The 16111-nt window shown below is 37.5% G+C and overlaps 1 protein-coding gene across 3 annotated transcripts in view; it reads left to right on the top strand.

The window, feature by feature from the left end:
* The window catches only part of LOC126474439 (mpv17-like protein 2), a 56247-nt gene extending 42753 nt beyond the window's left edge, over nucleotides 1–13494 (top strand). For 2 of the 3 annotated variants that reach the window (XM_050101928.1, XM_050101913.1), the window contains exons 3-4: nucleotides 8063–8207; nucleotides 13258–13494. In XM_050101928.1, coding sequence (XP_049957885.1) covers nucleotides 8063–8197 — 135 coding nt within the window. In that variant the 3' untranslated portion in view covers nucleotides 8198–8207; nucleotides 13258–13494. Of the gene's footprint in view, nucleotides 1–8062; nucleotides 8208–12291; nucleotides 13231–13257 lie in introns of those variants that run through there. The other variant, XM_050101920.1, reaches the window with a different exon arrangement.
* The last annotated feature ends 2617 nt before the right edge of the window (nucleotides 13495–16111 follow it).

Here is a 16111-nt window from a genome sequence, read left to right as displayed (position 1 = left end):
TGGCAAAGCCATCTGCTACTGTTGATGAATACATAGACTTGTTGGTAACAGAATTACAGGCACTTAAACCACATTCATTTATATCTAAGTGTCAGTCAAAATCATTGAAAAAATTGAAAGAAAATCTCTCTGAAAAAAGCAATTCTGTTTATGGACTTTGCTGAAAACTACAGTTTTGTAATTCAGAATGAAATTCAGAGTTACCACTGGACAAGAAGCAGCTGTACAATCCATCCTGTGCGTGTCTATGTGGTAAATGAAGAAAGTAACTTGATAATAGTGAAGAACTGGTTTATAAGTGATGACGCGGAACATGATGTTGTAGGATTTGTAAATGCTGTCCAGAAAGAAATGGTTAAGTGGCTGGCACAGCATTACACACTAGTGAAGATAGTGCATTATTTCACTGATGGATGTGCTACTTAACATAAAAATAGAAAAAGCTTTAAAAAATTGTGGTGAGCAAAAAACGATTTTTTTATTGACGCTGTTCATTCCTTTTTTGCTACTCGCCACGGTAAATCTGTGTGCGATGGTTTGGGGGGAACTATATAACATATATTAAGAAGAGCTAGTCTTAAACTGGCAGGCGATGCACAAATAATAGCTGCATCTGGTGTTTTTCGATTTCTGCAAAGCTAATATTGACAAACGTTTTTTCACTTCTTAGAGGAAGTCAATGTAGATTTCCTTTGCAAGAAACTTGAGAAGAGATTTTGGCAACCCGCACAATACCTGGTACCAGGAATTTTCACCATTACAAACCTCTTTCTTGTGTTTCTTTAGAGATTAGAAGAGTAACTTGCCCTGAAAAGCCTTACTTAATTTTTTCATTCAATGAAAATGTCCCTCAATGGACATGCACTTGTCCTCAACAAAATTCGTTTTTAGCAGCTGTATGTGATGACAGGTGGTACTTTGCCTTCATCAGAAATGTGTGTAATGAAGAAGGTGACACTGAACTACTTTTTCTCCACCCACCTGGAACAGCAGTCACATTATTTTGGCCTGAGAAGGAAGACCCTTGTTTTGTGCCTTTGGAAAACATTTTATGTGCTGTTGGTGTACCTAAATCAACATCATTAGGCAGAATATATTACTTTAATGAAAAGCATGTGTAATTAACAGAATATAATTTGTCACATTGGATTAAAAACAGAGATGCTCTTAAGAAGTTTCATTGATAGTTTCAGGGATCTTCACTGCTGAACATGTACGTTTTAAATTAGCATTAGTGTTGCTAGAGTAATTGTTGTTTAAAGATGCTATTTTGACATCATAAATAAAGTTAAACCTTGTAATGAAAATGTCTCAATTAAATTTGTAGCTTTTGGCTCTATACTTCCATGCGGCAGCCTTACTATAGGTTGTCAGTTTACATAATCTCATTTGAATGACCTTCTGAACAGTGATGTGATATATGTTAAATGAACATCCAATATGAGATTTTCACTCTGCAGCAGTGTGTGCGCTGATGTGAAACTTCCTGGCAGATTAAAACTGTGTGCAGACCAAGACTCGAACTCGGGACCTTTGCCTTTCGCAGGCAAGTGCTCTACCAACTGAGCTACCCAAGCACGACTCATGCCCCATCCTCACAGCTTTACTTCTGCCAGTACCTCGTCTCCTACCTTCCAAACTTAACAGAAGCTCTCCTGCGAACCATGCAGAACTAGCACTCCTGAAAGAAAGGATATTGTGGAGACATGGCTTAGTCACAGCCTGGAGGATGATTCCAGAATGAGATTTTCACTCTGCAGCGGAGTGTGCGCTGATGTGAAACTTGCTGGCAGATTAAAACTGTATGCCAGACCGAGACTCGAACTCGGGACCTGCTGTGAGGACGGGGCGTGAGTCATGCTTGGGTAGCTCAGTTGGTAGAGCACTTGCCTGCGAAAGGCAAAGGTCCCGAGTTCGAGTCTCGGTCCTGCACACAGTTTTAATCTGCCAGGAAGTTTCACATCAGCGCACACTCCGCTGCAGAGTGAAAATCTCATTCTGGAAACGTCCCCCAGGCTGTGGCTAAGCCGTGTCTCCACAATATCCTTTCTTTCAGGAGTGCTAGCTCTGCATGGTTCGCAGGAGAGCTTCTGTTAAGTTTGGAAGGTAGGAGACGAGGTACTGGCAGAAGTAAAGCTGTGAGGACGGGGCGTGAGTCGTGCTTGGGTAGTTCAGTTGGTAGAGCACTTGCCCGTGAAAGGCAAAGGTCCCAAGTTCGAGTCTCGGTCGGGCATACAGTTTTAATCTGCCAGGAAGTTTAACATCCAATATGTCTCAAAATTCAGAAGGCTTCTTGTTTTTTTAATAATAACAATAGAGTTTCAATAAAAATAAATCTTGTATCAACTGTCAGAAAGTGTCTTACATATTTAAAAATCATTGTTCGGACCACAACAGCTTAGGTTGATTTTTCTATATTCCCATAAGTCATAAATAGTTATTAATTTTTTTTTCCAATAAAAATACTTCCCCTCTGTGACATCTGGGGAAATATGACAGTGGTATGTTGAATATAAGATAATTTCTGTTATTATTGTTATTATTAATGTTATTATCATTATTATTATTGTTATTGTTGTCTGAAGTAATGCAATCCAAATGACAAACTTCAGTTGTGGCATTTACGTTTGTAAAAAAATTCCATTTTTTCCCCTCAAACTACATAATGTTATGTGGAGAAGTTTTGCATTGACTATTGCCATACAGAAAGTAACAAGTAGAAAAAGTTTTGTGAAAATCTGAAACAGTCGATGTTGGGTATGAATGATCTTTCTTAGAATAATAATAATTATTATTATTTTTTCATCACAACTCAGAGTATTGTGATTTCAGTTTTATTTGTGTGTCCATTCGTAGAAAAACCATTAATAATTTTATTTTATTACAGTGTGTACTGTCTTGGGAACTATTTAAGACCAATTATAAGTTCCCACCAGGTAGGAGAAACATGATATAAGTATTTTCCAATGTGTCTGTACTTTTTCTGGAAATTGGAAGGTGACAAATATTAATTTTTTTATATTGTTCTTTGTAGCTTTACTGCTTAAATAATTCCATGTTCGTTACATATGTGGTTCTCTTAACTAATGATAAAATCCAAATTAGAAACTTCATAAACCATTTATGTAGATAAGTAACATTTTGCATTGACTTTCTTGCAGGGCTGACTTATTAGAATATCACTACATTTAAAATTCGATATAAAAAAGTTTTAGTCTGAGGGCAAAAAGATTTTTCACAGATTCTTATGTTATAAGTATATAAGCAAATGTGCAAAGTTTCATGAAAGTCTGAGATGACAGGTGACATGACTTGCGTGATTTGATGTGGAATGACCCTGTCTGCATTTTTTGTATTTTCTCCCTTCATCATTTAAGTTCAACATTTCATGAGTTCTCCAAGGAGTCATACTGGGGCTTTGCTATTTTTTCTATCTGTTCCTCTTCTGCCTTAAACTGATTCTTTCTTAAATGTTAATACTGAGTATGCAAATATTAATGGTATTGTGATAAGTGAGATTTTAAAAACACTAGAAAATACAAGATTTCTTTCATGCACAGAAACCCAAAAAAAGAGTAGCACACACAGAAATAGTCTGTTTGCCCTTCCACACTGAAGTCCTTAGAAAGGAGAAAGGATGCTCTCAGAAAGCTTTTGGTCCCCAGTCTTTCTTCTCAGCATGGCACAGGTATGAGAAGAAACCTCCAAGAAGGGTGAAACTCAGAGATGCAGTACCTGTATGTACTGTTTTTCTTCTGAGTGATGGCACCAGTGTTGTTTTTGCTATGCCAAATGACGTGCATACTCTCTACCATACCAATTTTCTTCAGTTATTATAAATATTCTCTGCTGCTAGAATTTCATTTATAATTTCCTCTTTTTTCTGTCAAATTTGTTGTGAAACCTCTCTTAAGTTTTTGAAGATATTGTTAAATATGTATAATAATGTGACACATTTTCTGATGAGGAAAAGTTTAAATACTGGTTATACAGTTTGCTCAAAAAAAAAAAAAGAAAGAAAGGGGTGGGGGTGGGGAGGGGGGGCAGTGGGATCAGCAGTATTCTCAACACATGGTGGACATCATGTGACAGTATCTATTGGAAAAACTAACTGAAATCATGTGATAACTTGAGGAATTAATGTTGATGCCTACTGTAACTGAAAACACATTTTTTAGTGAGAATGAAATTATTCCAAAGAGACTAGGAAAATTAGACTCATTTTTCTACAGTTTTGGCAGCTATATTTTGATGTCACAACATTGCTCTTTTTCATGTTCATACAGCTTGCACGGAACTGCAACTCTTTCTATTGAGCCATGCACCATCTGTGCAACTCATTCTACTACTTATATGCTGCAAAGCACAGAACGGATGGAACATGCACCATAAGTAGCTAAATCTATTAATAATATGGCTCAGTTTATTAACCCCCATACTTGTCTCATTTATTGACTTCTGTTTCAAGAGAAAAAAATGTAGGTTTTGATGTGTATAAACATTATAAACTTAGCATACAAAGTTTGCTTTGTAAACTTGCCATATAAAATTTGCATTTTCTCTGGCATAAATCTCATGTTTTTTGTTGTCTTACACCTCCTCATTTTTTTTACATAAGTAAGAGTTTGAGATTTAAGTCACTTGTTCAATAGAAGAGTTACACAACATATAAATTCAAGAAAACTTCTTGATAAAAATAGATATGGAATTCAGAGTTTTGGTTTCAGATAGTATTGATGAAACAGAGATAACATGTTTTTCAGTTACTTTTTCTATGACTATGTACCTTAGAGTTAAACAGTGTTTGCCCTACAAATTTTTTTCTTGTAACTTCAGTTTGTGTCAAATTATTCTGGGTGTGCTGGCCTACCCAAGGTATTTTACACGTAAATTCCCAACAAGACCAGGTTGAAATTAGTTCAAGAAAAGTTATGAGGTGCTAGAATCCATAAAGTTTGGTCTTGATGAGATAAATATTAGATAAATATTGGATAGTTCCTCATATCAACACTAGAAGAAGAGTAAAAGCTGAGTTAGGGAAGTATGTTATTGCACAAGCTCCATACACAAAATTCCTCGGTATATGGGTGGATGAGCACTTGAGATGGGAAAAGCATCTAGAAGTTTTGAGTAAAAAATTAAGTAAATGCTGCTATGTGCTAAGAATGCTTCGAGAATGCTGCAACACTGAATCATTGCTATGTGCCTATTATGCTTACATGAACAGTTTGCTTAGATATGGTGTGATCTTCTGGGGAAATACAGGTACAGCAAAACAGGCTTTCAAACTTCAAAAAAGGGATATTAGATTAATGAAAGGGGTTCCCTGCAAAGTGTCATGCAGGGAAATATTTAAAGAATTTAAAATAATGACTCTTCCTAGCTTATACATCTATGAATGTGTATGCTTTCTGAAAACTCATCAGGAATTTTCAACATTAAATAATCATGTTCATAATCATGAAACAAAGAACAGGGATGATTTTCACAGAGACACCCACAAAGGAGCACTCTACCAAAAAAGTGTAAACTACCAGCCCAAAATACTTTTTAGTGCATTGGTTCTACAATAAAGAAAATTAAAGAATTTCATAAATTCAAGGTAGATCTTAAACAATTTTAACTAACAGATAGTTTTTATAGCATGGAAGAATATCTGAATATGGAAAAGTAATATTTTTTATATATAAAAAACTTTATATATACAAAACTTATCCAAGTTTTTGAAACAAATTAAAGATAAGAAACTGTATTGTAAGTGACTACATCCATACAATGTATATTGTTAACGGATGAATAAAGAGATTGATTCATTGATTCCCAAAGCAAAATCTTTGTTTCTAATTTAGTTCATGCTCCCATTGACTGAGTCTTAAAAACCAAGTTAATTTAACTATCATGTTGTTAGCTGTGCCATTGGCATTTAGAAAACCAACTATTGGGTCTTAAAACTATTCCTACTTATTGGCACAAAAATTATTGTTATCATTCCCATAAAAACATTTTGTATTTTCTTTCCCCTATGAGGATAAGTCTCCCACAAAGTATGGATCTTATATGGCTCAATGATACATACCATACCATACCGTAGCAGGTGCAACCGCACTGGAAGGGTATCTGTCGAGAGCCCAGACTAATATATGGCTCCTGAAGAGGTACATCAGCCTTTTCAGCAGTTACAGGGCTGACAGTTTGGATGACTGACTGATCTAGCTTTGTAACATAATTCTGTTTGGCCTTTGTTGTGTTGGTACCACAGCACAGATGAAAGCAAGGGAAAACCATAACTGTTGTATTTCATGAGTCATGCAGCTGTACTGTACATCTGAATGATAATCGCATTTTCTAGGTAAAATATTTCTTAGCTAAAATGGTTCTCCATTTGGATCTCTGGGTGGGGACTTCTCAGAGGGATACTGTCAAAAAAATCTGCCTTTCTTCTGGTCAGTGTGTGGAAATACCATTAATTGGGTATGTAGGTTATAGAGTTTGAAACAAGAACTGGAAGTTTGAAATACTGGGAGTTACTGTCATGCAGAAGTTTTCTGGTACACTTCATACATCATTACTCCTAATGGCTCTATTTGGAATTCATGGTAGAGCATAGGGGTTTCTGACCACCAGATGTCCAAGGCTGCACTCTTCATGTTAGATTTGTCATTTATCAGCTGTTCACTGTTTCAGTTTCACATGTTTTCAAATTACACTTCCTACCATTCTGATAATAGAAGAATCGCATGAGTCTTTTGTTGTTCTTATCTGAAGCTTGAAATAGCTCTTCTTATGGATTTTTTCAGATATCTTACTGTTGTGTTCATTAATTGGGACAAGAAATTTAAAATTATGTGCATTTTGTTTAGACACCTCATTATCATTACAGAAAGTATCTAGAGAGGGAGCCTCCTTGAGTTTTTTTGTTAAGTTTGTCTTGTAACATGACACTTCATTTCCTTCAGACTTCAAGACTTTGATTTCAATTTAAGCATGGCCACTCATGAAATTTTGTGTAATATAGACATTTTTTTGTAGAGAGGCATCTCATGTTTTTAAAAGTACATTATTATAATTTCATTTTTAGTAATATGAAAATGTAGAATCAATGACAAAACAATAGCAATTCATGTTTTCAGGTTTAGTTTCTTTTAAATGAGTTGCTAATAAATAATCCTCTCTTTCTGTGTTTTTCTTTCTTGTTGGATATCATTGTGCCATATTTTACTTGTTCGTTTTGCTTTAAAACCACTTCGTTGATTGCTTTGATTTCAAATTACTTTTGGAGTTAAACTCATATTTCACTTTTTCCCTGTGATTACTGTAACATTATTCTGTACACTTCTCATGAGGTTTCCAGCAGCACTATGCTGCTAATTAAGTCACTGTAATCAAATAAAATTTTTAAGACTTGAAAGTAATTTTCAAAGTAGGAAAATTCTACATTCTTGTTATTGTAAAGTCAAGATGCAGGGCTTGTACACTTCAGACAGAATTTTTAGCTGTGGATCTTTATTTCATCTTCACTGTAGGCCACAAATAGTAACCTGTAGTTGTGATTTCATAGTTACAGTATGACTGAGTGTGATGATGAAGTGGAAGTTTTAAAGCACAGAAGAAAATATGGTTTCCCTTTGCAATAGTGTTGGACAGACTGTACTCATATTATTACAGTTTGCGATGAATAAGTTTTATTATTTGGATAAGAAAAAAGGCATTCAAACAAAAGACAAAGAACAGATTCCATTATCAATGATAACAAGACAAAAAATGTGCAAGGGGATAAAATATTGTCATTAATTTGGAAGTGGGAAAGAGAGATAAACATAAGATGCACTAATAAGATATTGTCCACCTGCACACAGATATCGCAAGATATTCAGCACAACAAGATGTACTTCCTAACAGGTAGCCACTTGCAAATACTGTGTTCAACAACTTCTATACCCTTACTACATCAAAACTTGATGATTCTAATAGCCTCAGATTTCTCATAATGATAAACATACGATACTGATTAATGATTCTTGTATTTAACAGCAGAATTTTCATAATTTGACTAAATTTTCAGGCGGATTGGTTGGTGTGGCCTCCAAGTCAGTTCATTAATTTCTACTTCGTGCCTCCAACTTACAGATTAATGTATGTCAACATTGTCACAACGCTGTACAATGTTTTCCTGTCATATATCAAGCATGAAATGTGATACAAATTAGGTAAGCATCATATGCAGCTTTTAATTACAGCATGTAATGTAATAAACTACAATATATGAAGTGTAGTAAGTCAAGCTCACGTGATGTAAATTTAAATTACACACTTTGTGGCCCTTAGAAGCATATAATATAACAAGCATGTGAATAATGTGTTGGCAGGCTAAGTGAGTTGTGTAGATCATTAACATCTCACAGTGTAATACACTGTTGCTTCTGGCTATTATGAGTTAACTGAGTCATGTAAATCATAAACATATCACACACTAGTATTCTGCTGGTGTTGACAGCATTATAAAACGTGCACTGAGAACAAAGATCAGACACTAAAATTGTTATTTGCTTGGTTAATAGGTATTTGATGATAGGCTGGCATTTCAAAAATTTCAAACTATAGACCATAATGACAGTATATTCAGTTTTATATTTCTTACTGGATTTGATTGTATCATATCATGAGAGAAGTTACTGCATCTATGTCATCTCAAGAGCTTAGAACCAGAAGTTGCTAACCACAGAATACAGATTTAATGAGAGCTAAACTGTGTTGCTAAATTTCCATGTGTAAATATATCTTTATAAAGTTCAGATAATGGAAAATCCAGGATGGAATCATGACAATGACACTTTTCCTTTTAAAGTTCATAACTCATTCAATTCTTAGATTTGCCAAGCTCAACTTTAAAAATGTTTACCATTTTCTTTGCTTGCTAAAATATGAGGAAAATTTTGAAAATAACTTCAATTTGGTCCATTATGAAAAGGCTAACATCTGTAATGACTTTTTGCTGTATACTCATTAAAACTTTTACAACAAAGTAGTTTTCAACATAATTTCTTGTGATATCCTCACTTATTGTAACAAATGCACTTGCCCGTGAAAGGCAAAGGTCCCGAGTTCGAGTCTCGGTCCGGCACACAGTTTTAATCTGCCAGGAATTTTTTAATGGACTAGATTCTGTGTAACATGTTGTACTACTCTGCCACCAGCAACCCTAACCATGATTTGATAGTAGCTTGAAGCTCCTCATAGTTTGTGAAATGTATTAAAGCAGCCATTGTTTCATGCTTGGAAAAAGGTATTAGTGGCAGCCAAATCAGAGCCGTATGGAGATTGGTCAAACTTGTGAGCAGTTTTCAAACTTTACTGCTTCTGTGCAGAAACTAAATATGTCTCATTGTTTTGAAATATGCTTTTTAGTATAGGTTTATTAATGGTTCACTGACCATTGTGGAAATGGTCATTGTGTTCTGTACCATAAACTGAACCAAAGCACACTGATCCTGTCCCAAAAGCCATTGACCACAAGCTTATTATAAGAAAATATATAGTGGTATTTCAAAGGTTCCCTTGGTTGACTGATGCGAGTTCACTCCATAGACCACCATTTTCTCATTTTTCATGTACAGAACTTGTGTCTCATTAAATGTAACAGTGTGATAGAGAAAGTCCATTCTATTGACGTTATGGTCATTAGTTAATTTGGGTACTCAAAACGCACGAAACTTCAGCAGTATTATGTTAGTTGGTGCAAATTGTTTGTGAAAAATGAGACAAATGACTACATAATTTAATTATTGTTAACAGTGACTTTCTGTGAATGTTTTGCTCAATTTTGTACAATTTTATTGGTAATTATAGAGGTTCGTCCACTCCTTGGCAGATCATACACAGTGTTTGAAGACATTCTGCACTGTTGTCTCATAGCACCGTCACTCATAACATTTTCTCCAATAATCTAAATAAATTTTGTTGTAAATGTATTTGGGTTGTCTTCCTTTTTTACCCACAGACAACAAATGCTCTCTGTACACTTCAACTGACAGGATTATAAATTACATTGGCCATTACAAAACCTTTACTGCACCAGGCACAATGTCACAGTTATCTCTCTCAACTGCTTGGTGCATTACTACCAAAGCTTTACATTAGTGTGCAATATGGTCACTGTATCTCCTTTTTTCCCCATTCAGTATTCAGTCAGAACTTACTTTCCAAATTTCTCTCTTAGATGTATGCATTTTTAATTTTAAAGACCTCAGTTTTTGTCTCCTTTAGTGATATGAGCTGCTTCTGAGAGCGTAGTACTTGTTACAGAAAGTGCAGCATTAATTGAGATATTTACAGCTTAGAAATCTGTATAGGTAAGCATAAAAGTCAACTCACTGGAACTGCAACATGAATTTCTCATTAAGTAATTATAGTAATAATGTAATGTAACTGTGTAGCACCTTAATGCCTAGAGTACCGAATTAACCATTGCTTTTCCCGTATTGAAACAACTAAAACATTCAGCCATAATAGCATTAATTGGAAGAAAATACTAAATATTTTATATTATCCATTGAAAAATGTTGAAATTCTTGTACAATAATGCACATGGGAACGAAGCCTTTCATGTCAGCACTTATATATAGAACATTCTCAGTTTTCTTGCCTTATCAATTTGGGATAAAATCTGAAGCTTTTGACGATATCCTGAGAAAATCAAACAGATTAGAGTTGGTCCAAATGACATTTTAGTCAGCCTGGATGTGGTATCGCTGCTTACAAAAGTTCTGGTGGAGGACACTTTGAAAATGCTGGCGGATCTTTTTCCTCCTGAAGCTTTAAAGTTATTCCGGCATGTGATGACGACCACCTACTTCTTGTATGGTAACAAATTTTATGAAATGACAGATGGTATGGCGATGGGCTCTCCATTGTCTCCATCACTGGCAAACTTTTTTATGGAGAATTTTGAGGAACATGCATTAAATTCGGCTCCCCTCCATTCATCCTTATTTTATCGTTATGTTGACGATACATTTATGATCTGGCCACATGGCGCAGAAGCTCTTGAACAATTCATGGAACACATGAACAGCATACATTCGAACATCCAGTTCACTGTCGAGATGGGGAAGGAAGGGAGATTGCCTTTCTTAGACGTTTTAGTATGACGACAGGCGGACGCGCGTCTTGACCACTCTGTATACCATAAGCCAACACATACCAATTTATACCTGAATGCACAGAGTTTCCCTCATCCTGCTGAGAAGAGAGCCATTTTGAACACGTTGGTATATAGAGCAAAAACTGGTTCTGACGAGGACCACTTAAGGTCCGAGATTAACCATCTGAAGTATGTGTTCTGAAAGAATGGCTATGGTGCCCGCAATATAAAGACAGTGTCCTCCAAAAAAAGGAAACATGAAAATGCTGCACACTCACAGGATGAAACACCGATTGCGGTTCTTCCTTTTTGTGGTGCTGTTTCCAGCAACATAGGAAGAGTCCTGCGTAGATGCGGTATAAGACCGATTTTTCGTCCTCCAAAGAAAATTAAGGAGATGATGTGCCCTGTTAAGGACAATCTCAGCCTTAGGGCCCCTGGAGTTTATAATATCCCCTGTGAGTGTGGAAGCAATTATATAGGTCAGACCATTTGTACCGTTTCCGACCGCTGTGCAGAACACCAACACCATATTAAACATAGAGACTGGAGAAATTGACAATTGCAGAGCACAGCCTCATGAACAAGCATAAAATGTTGTTCGATGAAGCAAAAATTCTGTCCCATGCCTCCACGTACAGGGATTCTTTTATTAAGGAGGCTGTTGAAATAGGAATGAGCCAAAAGAACTTTAACCGCGATAGTGGATACCATCTGAGCTGTGCATGGAAACGAGCGCTTGATGCAGAGTAGCAGCAAAGATGTTCCTTCCAAGGTTTACGTTCCAATGGAAGTGGTGGCTCCACCGGCGCACACATTGATACCGTCTGTGATAGCAGTACGTAATCGCTGACCAATCACGAGCCAACCAATCAGAAGCCGTCCACGGGCTATAAAAAGGCTACCATAGCAACAGAGAAGACAGTCAGTTGCTCCTGACGATGACAATGGAGGACATCATCAAAAGCTTGAGATTTTATCTCGAATTGATGCAGCAAGAAAACCGAGAATGTTTTAAATAATTCACATATTTCATGAAGAGCTTCTTGCCAAACCTGCCAAAGGTATGTTCAGAAGTTCGCTATATGTTTGTATCAGTTATAGTGTTTTAAATATTGTTTGTATTACATCTAGATTTTGCATTATTGCAGCAATTTTGAACTGGAATGTAAGTGCTCTCAGTTACCGGTGAAATCTTCAGTACCAGGCTGCAAGAAAAATGCAGAAAGCAAAACCTTGACATACCTTGTGAAGGCTTTTGCTCAATAAGCTGAGATGAACTCAAGAGGAAACTAGGATTAATTGACAACCCACAAAAATACATTAAGGTTATTTGATTGCTGCACAACAGTGCGAAAGGCTGTGTTCTTTCCAGTAATGGACACTGAAAATCATTTGAATTTGTGATAAGTGATAAAACAGAGATATTTGGTCACCCCACCATTTGTAATATTTATTGGTGCAATCATTCATCTTGTCAAAGCAACTACCACAGAGTATAGAAATATAGTGCAGGACTAACTGAGGGTTACTCAACCTAAAAGGACTTAAGCTCCAGAAAAAGGTATATTCTACTAATGGTATTGAATGCATAACACCATTAATAATGTTTTTTTGGTTAGCTCAGATGATGATCTACGGGCCATTCTGAATGTCTTAAACAAACCTTATAAAAGCATTGACATACATTAAAAGGCACATACACTGTATCAACCTACTTCTACTGTCCAAGCAATGCTTCCCACCTTCACAACAAACAGTGAATTCCTGCAGAGTTTAGAACATTTTCCCGACCTTGTTGGCAACCATCTTTTAGAGGAATAAGTTATTTGTTATATAAAATTAGTCTGCAAAGGGCAATTATCTTTGTGCAGCTAGTACATAATTATTTTTTAAACCAGAAGCATGACACTAACAATAGTTCTTAGTGTGTGGACTGCAGTAGCTGCAAAAGAAGATAAATGACTTTCAGTCTAAAGACACTGTGCACATAGATCTGAAGGCCCATTGCAAATTACAGATTGTGAGGATGAGTTATTCTTTCCACATATTAGAGATGTTAAGAACAGCCACATTATAGTGGGATATTAATTTTTTATTTTTTATTGGATTTGCAGACAGTACCATCACGACATCATAAGGAATACTTATATTGAACAAGGGGCGTGATTTTACTGCATATTGTGCCAGTGAAGAGAGCAGTAGAAGGCAGATGTCACTAATGTATGAGACCAGTCAACTGAGAGCCCATGTCCGTGATGCACAATCACATGCATGCGTTCTAAGATAAATTTGCTTGAACAATAGTAGGATAATTATCAGATGAATAAATAAAATTGCACTCATCACAGTGACCAATGAATATTCTGTTCTGAGTACAGTAGAACATATTATGCCTGTTCTCTCAATTACAGTTACTGGAGGGACAACAGTACATGAAGATAATTTTACTTGAAAATTAACAGAACAGAAATGTTCTTTAATACTGGTACATGTTGTGGTTCATATATAACAACCAGTCTTTGTTGGCTACTAACAAAAAAAACTTAATCTTAGGCTTCACCAAGTATCATTAAAGAAGACATCTATAATGAAATTTGAATCTGTCTGCAACTTCTGCAATCTGTAATGGTAGAATTTTCTTTTTTTTTTGGGCATTTGCAATGGTTGAAAGCAGCCAATGAGATAAAATACAGTATTACGTGGGAAAGATTTGTAAAATTGCACTTCATAGCAAGTTTAAGTGTGTGTGTGTGTGTGTGTGTGCGTGTGTGTGTGTGTGTGTGTGTGTGTGTGTGTGTGTGTAGAGGATGTAAAGGCCAATAACTTCAGTAACTATCTTTCCAGCTCCATCTCCTGCCCTGCATTCATTCCCATTCCCATTATTTCTGCAAATTGTTCATGAATGTTTTTTGCAATGGGCAGTTGAGTAACTTTGTATCACTGCATATGTGATGGCCATACCTTGCAAATGTGCTAATGAAGTCACCATGCCTCTTGTGGACTGTGTTGGTTGTTTCCCCCCCCCCCCCCCCCCCCCCAAACCAATCAATAAATTTACCATATGGTATTGGCTTGTTCTCATGATACTTCCTGCATGATTGTTAACCAACCACAAAGAAGCACTTGCCTTTTTACGCAGTTTAACTCAAGATCTGAAACACAATAATTTGACTTCTTTTTGTGTGTCCTGAAACAAGAAGTATCCTTCCATTTAACTGATGAAGTCATCCATTTGTAAGGTATGCGACCAGCCAGACTTGGCATGTAGTAAGTCCATGGAAATATCTTGATAGCTAACAACTTTATGACATCAGAATGAGATTTTCACTCTGCAGCGGAGTGTGCGCCGATATAAAACTTCCTGGCAGATTAAAACTGTGTGCCCGACCGAGACTCGAACTCGGGACCTTTGCCTTTCGCGGGCAAGTACTCTACCATCTGAGCTATGAAAGCACGACCCACGCCCGGTACTCACAGCTTTACTTCTGCCAGTATCTCGTCTCCTACCTTTCAAACTTTACAGAAGCTCTCCTGCGAACCTTGCAGAACTAGTACTCCTGAAAGAAAGGATATTGCGGAGACATGGCATTGCCACAGCCTGGGGGATGTTTCCAGAATGAGATTTTCACTCTGCAGCAGAGTGAGCGCTGATATGAAACTTCCTGACAGATTAAAACTGTGTGCCCGACCGAGACTCGAACTCGGGACCTTTGCCTTTGGAAGCTAGGGGACGAGATACTGGCAGAAGTAAAGCTGTGAGTACCGGGCTTGAGTCGTGCTTCGGTAGCTCAGATGGTAGAGCACTTGCCCGCGAAAGGCAAAGGTCCTGAGTTCGAGTCTCGGTCGGGCACAAAGTTTTAATCTGCCAGGAAGTTTCAAGCTATTATAGATTCATCTGATGATGATTACTCAAAACGTGACATAAAGTTGTTGGCTGTCAAGATATTTCTGTGGAATTACAAGATGCCAAGAAGTATCCCTACACACGGCCTTCAATACCTCCTCTCAGTTGTATTCTCCTGCTCTCCTAACCTGCATAATATCCAAGTCCACACACTCCTCTGTTTACACCAGTCCTGTGACAGGCATACTCTCATCCCTTCAGAGGCAGAACAGTCTGTAAGAATAGCTATGTCAGTGATAAACTAAACTATGCGCAGTCTGTATGCCCTCTAGGAGTAAACTGCTAAACTATGCCGAAGGGTAAATTAAATCTCATAGTAGTAGATGACATTCATCACAGTCAGACTTCAGTAAATGATATATGTGCCATGCTGTATGAATCTTCATACAAAGACCATTTCCTTTGAACTGTACAGAGGAGTGTTTCTCTAGCACTTGCTGTAGTAACATTATCTCTGTGGTCTGAACAACTGTTACTCTGTATCCTATATTACACTCCTGGAAATGGAAAAAAGAACACATTGACACCGGTGTGTCAGACCCACCATACTTGCTCCGGACACTGCGAGAGGGCTGTACAAGCAATGATCGCACGCACGGCACAGCGGACACACCAGGAACCGCGGTGTTGGCCGTCGAATGGCGCTAGCTGCACAGCATTTGTGCACCGCCGCCGTCAGTGTCAGCTAGTTTGCCATGGCATACGGAGCTCCATCGCAGTCTTTAACACTGGTAGCATGCCGCGACAGCGTGGACGTGAACCGTATGTGCAGTTGACGGACTTTGAGCGAGGGCGTATAGTGGGCATGCGGGAGGCCGGGTGGACGTACCGCCGAATTGCTCAACACGTGGGGCGTGAGGTCTCCACAGTACATCGATGTTGTCGCCAGTGGTCGGCGGAAGGTGCACGTGCCCGTCGACCTGGGACCAGACCGCAGCGACGCACAGATGCACGCCAAGACCGTAGGATCCTATGCAGTGCCGTAGGGGACCGCACCGCCACTTCCCAGCAAATTAGGGACACTGTTGCTCCTGGGGTATCGGCGAGGACCATTCGCAACCGTC

The sequence above is a fragment of the Schistocerca serialis genome, chromosome 1 (genome assembly GCF_023864345.2).
Source record: "Schistocerca serialis cubense isolate TAMUIC-IGC-003099 chromosome 1, iqSchSeri2.2, whole genome shotgun sequence".
NCBI lineage: Eukaryota > Metazoa > Arthropoda > Insecta > Orthoptera > Acrididae > Schistocerca > Schistocerca serialis.
The sequence above is the reverse complement of the archived record's forward strand: the minus strand, read 5'-3'. Positions and strand labels throughout refer to the sequence as shown.